The 2,465-nt window shown below is 58.6% G+C and overlaps 1 protein-coding gene across 1 annotated transcript in view; it reads left to right on the top strand.

Annotated features, from left to right (window-relative positions):
* Positions 1 to 409, top strand: part of LOC104618563 (chromosome unknown open reading frame, human C1orf95) — a gene marked incomplete at its 5' end in the record, with an annotated part of 9,008 nt that extends 8,599 nt beyond the window's left edge. The window contains one exon of the mRNA XM_010284193.1: positions 260 to 409. Coding sequence (XP_010282495.1) covers positions 260 to 294 — 35 coding nt within the window. The remainder of the gene's footprint in view (positions 1 to 259) is intronic.
* Positions 410 to 2,465: the final 2,056 nt, after the last annotated feature.

The raw sequence follows: 2,465 nt of genomic DNA, 5'->3' as shown, positions 1-2,465 counted from the left end.
CCCGAAGCCGGCGGGCCTGGCCGCCGCCAGCCGTGTCGCCGTGCCCAGGAGGGTGGTTGGTCGCACCCTGTGGTCGCACCCCGTGGTCGCACGGGGCAGGCGTTGGCTAAAGCAAGGCAGGGCGGATCGCTGTTTTCCCCTGTTTTCCCACGTGGTTTGCCACTCCTGATAAATCAAGCTGGTGGCTCGCTTGAGCCTCGCCGAGGGTCCTCGTTAGGAATTAACACTAATCATGTTCCCTTCCCCTCCCTCCTCACAGGCTACAAGGAACAGGGGATCCCACAGCAGCTGTAGTGGCTGGGGCAAGGATGGTCAGAGAAAACAGAGAAACACGGCGAGAGATTTCCTTTGGCAGCTGTGGGCCACGGACCTTTTCATTACCCTTTGTCTTTCTTCTTCTTCCTTTTGTTTTGTTTCCTTCTGTTTGAACCCGGTTCACCTGCCTGTCCAGCGGAGCGGAGGTGCCGAGCAGCCGACGGAGACTTGCACTGATCCCACTGAGCAGCGGACATGGGGCAAGCGCGGCGTGGGTTAGGACTGCTCCCGGCCAGCACGCAGTGGGTGGCTGATGAGGAGGAGGAGGAGGGTGCTGGGAGAAGGAGGACACCCCTGGCAAAGGTGGCACCTGGGCAGGCAGCTGAGCGGGGGGAGCAGGAGCTGCTGCTTTCTCTCTCCTCCCAGGGGGAAGTAGCTGAAGAGGTTTTGCCTCCTTTTTACGCTCACCGTTAAAGGAAACTGGCTGTGAACATCAAATGCCAAGGAGCTATCAATAGATATATGTACAGTATGTAAAAGCAAACCAGTGGTACTTTTTCCCCGTCCTGAGAGTCCGTCCATGACTGCTTCATGGTAGCGGTGGGCTCAGCCCAGCCTCCTCTGCTGTCTGTGTATATATGATGCTCAGTGAAGCTCTGTCCTTGCAGATGTCTTGAGAAACGTGCTTGCTGTAAATCGTATTGTACTGCTGAACTGACTGGGGCCATCTCCTGCTTCCATCCACCGGCACCATGTGAAGACCAGACCTCCCGCCGGCCCCTGGGGGGACTTTATCTAGCATGGGACCGGTGCCCCGCAGCGCCTTACCTCTAGGGTGGTGGGCACAGCCACGTGCTGTCAAAAGCTTCTAGCATAAAACATCACTGGGGGAGCCAAAAAAAGAGGATTTTCCCCTCCTCCCCCTGAAAAGGCCTTGCTGGAAGCATCTCTGTGCTTCGGAAATGGATCCCCTTACAGCACGGTGTGTCCTGCTGGCTGAAGCGGCGTCCCCACTCCGCTTCCCTGGGGTAAGTGCCCAAAGCTCGAGGATCGTGACCTGGTACCAACCAGGTGCTCGGTAGCGGTCATGGTTGGAAGGCGCACACAAATGGGGCAGGGCTGTGTTTTCATGATCTGAACACACGATGCGCAGAGCTAAACTGGGCATCCAGGCGGGGTGATCCCTGGGGTCCTGGCTGGACGAGCCTGGTCGGGGGGACCTAGTGACAGCGCCTGGCTGCTTTTCCACCCCAAAAAGGTGGCGGGAGGAGCCCTGCCGAAAGAGGGCAAAACCGGGCTGCTGCTCTCGCCCGGGGAGGGTCCTCCCAGCGAGAGGAGCTTCACACAAACCCGCTGCCAAAACTGGGAGGCACCCGAGCGTGAAAGAGCCGAGACCCGTTTCCAGCCCATCGCTCCTGCAGAGGCGCAGCCGGTGGGCACGGGGACGGCAGCAAACCCTGCTGCCCTGCAAGCTCCCGGCCTCTCCTAGCTCGACGGTTTGCTTTTAAGGCACGTTTTCGTCTTCCGTGCAGAGCAGATTCTGTCAGCTGAAATACAAAACATCCTGTTGCAGAGGGGGCTGAGAAGTCGAACAGCAGCAAGTGCCCCTGAGCACATGTGTCTCCTTTGCCTGACCACCTGCAGACAGAAAGCACAGAAATGCCTGCCCGGCTTCAAAAACGCCCGGCCGTGCGCTGCGTGTTTATCCCCCGGAGGCATCACAGGGGTACACTGAGCAGGACGGCCGCCCACCGAGGGGGCAGGAGGGCCCTGAACTGGGCAGGGTGCCTCTCGGTGATCCCCCCCGGGGAGCTGGTGGAGTAGGAAGCTCCTTTAGTGTTTATACCAGCAGGAAACATGGCTTAACCTCCCCATAGCCCCAGGTGCTCTCCTGATGGTTGGAGACGCACTGGCTTTCATGCGGGACCTTCCCTCCTGGGAAGTTTCCCACCTCCTCAACGCCCACGCTTCGCTGTGAGCCCATAGCCTGCGGAAGGCAGGCACCAATACCCCTCTGCTCTCCCAGCTCATGAAGCCCTTCTCCAGGGCTAAAGAGAAAGCATAATCCACAGTCCCAGCTAACTTGTGGTGGGACAGGATCTGTCCGAACCATGCGAGTTTATCCAGCGCAGGCATCGGAGCTGACGACAAACTTTTTTTCACCCCATCCTTCGAAGACTGTGCGCTATAAAAAGCTTTGGGCTGCCTGA

Source organism: Phaethon lepturus, unplaced genomic scaffold (assembly GCF_000687285.1).
Source record: "Phaethon lepturus isolate BGI_N335 unplaced genomic scaffold, ASM68728v1 scaffold27863, whole genome shotgun sequence".
In the NCBI taxonomy this organism is placed as follows: Eukaryota; Metazoa; Chordata; class Aves; order Phaethontiformes; family Phaethontidae; genus Phaethon; species Phaethon lepturus.
Note: the sequence above shows the minus strand (reverse complement) of the source record. Positions and strands in the feature narration are given on the sequence as shown.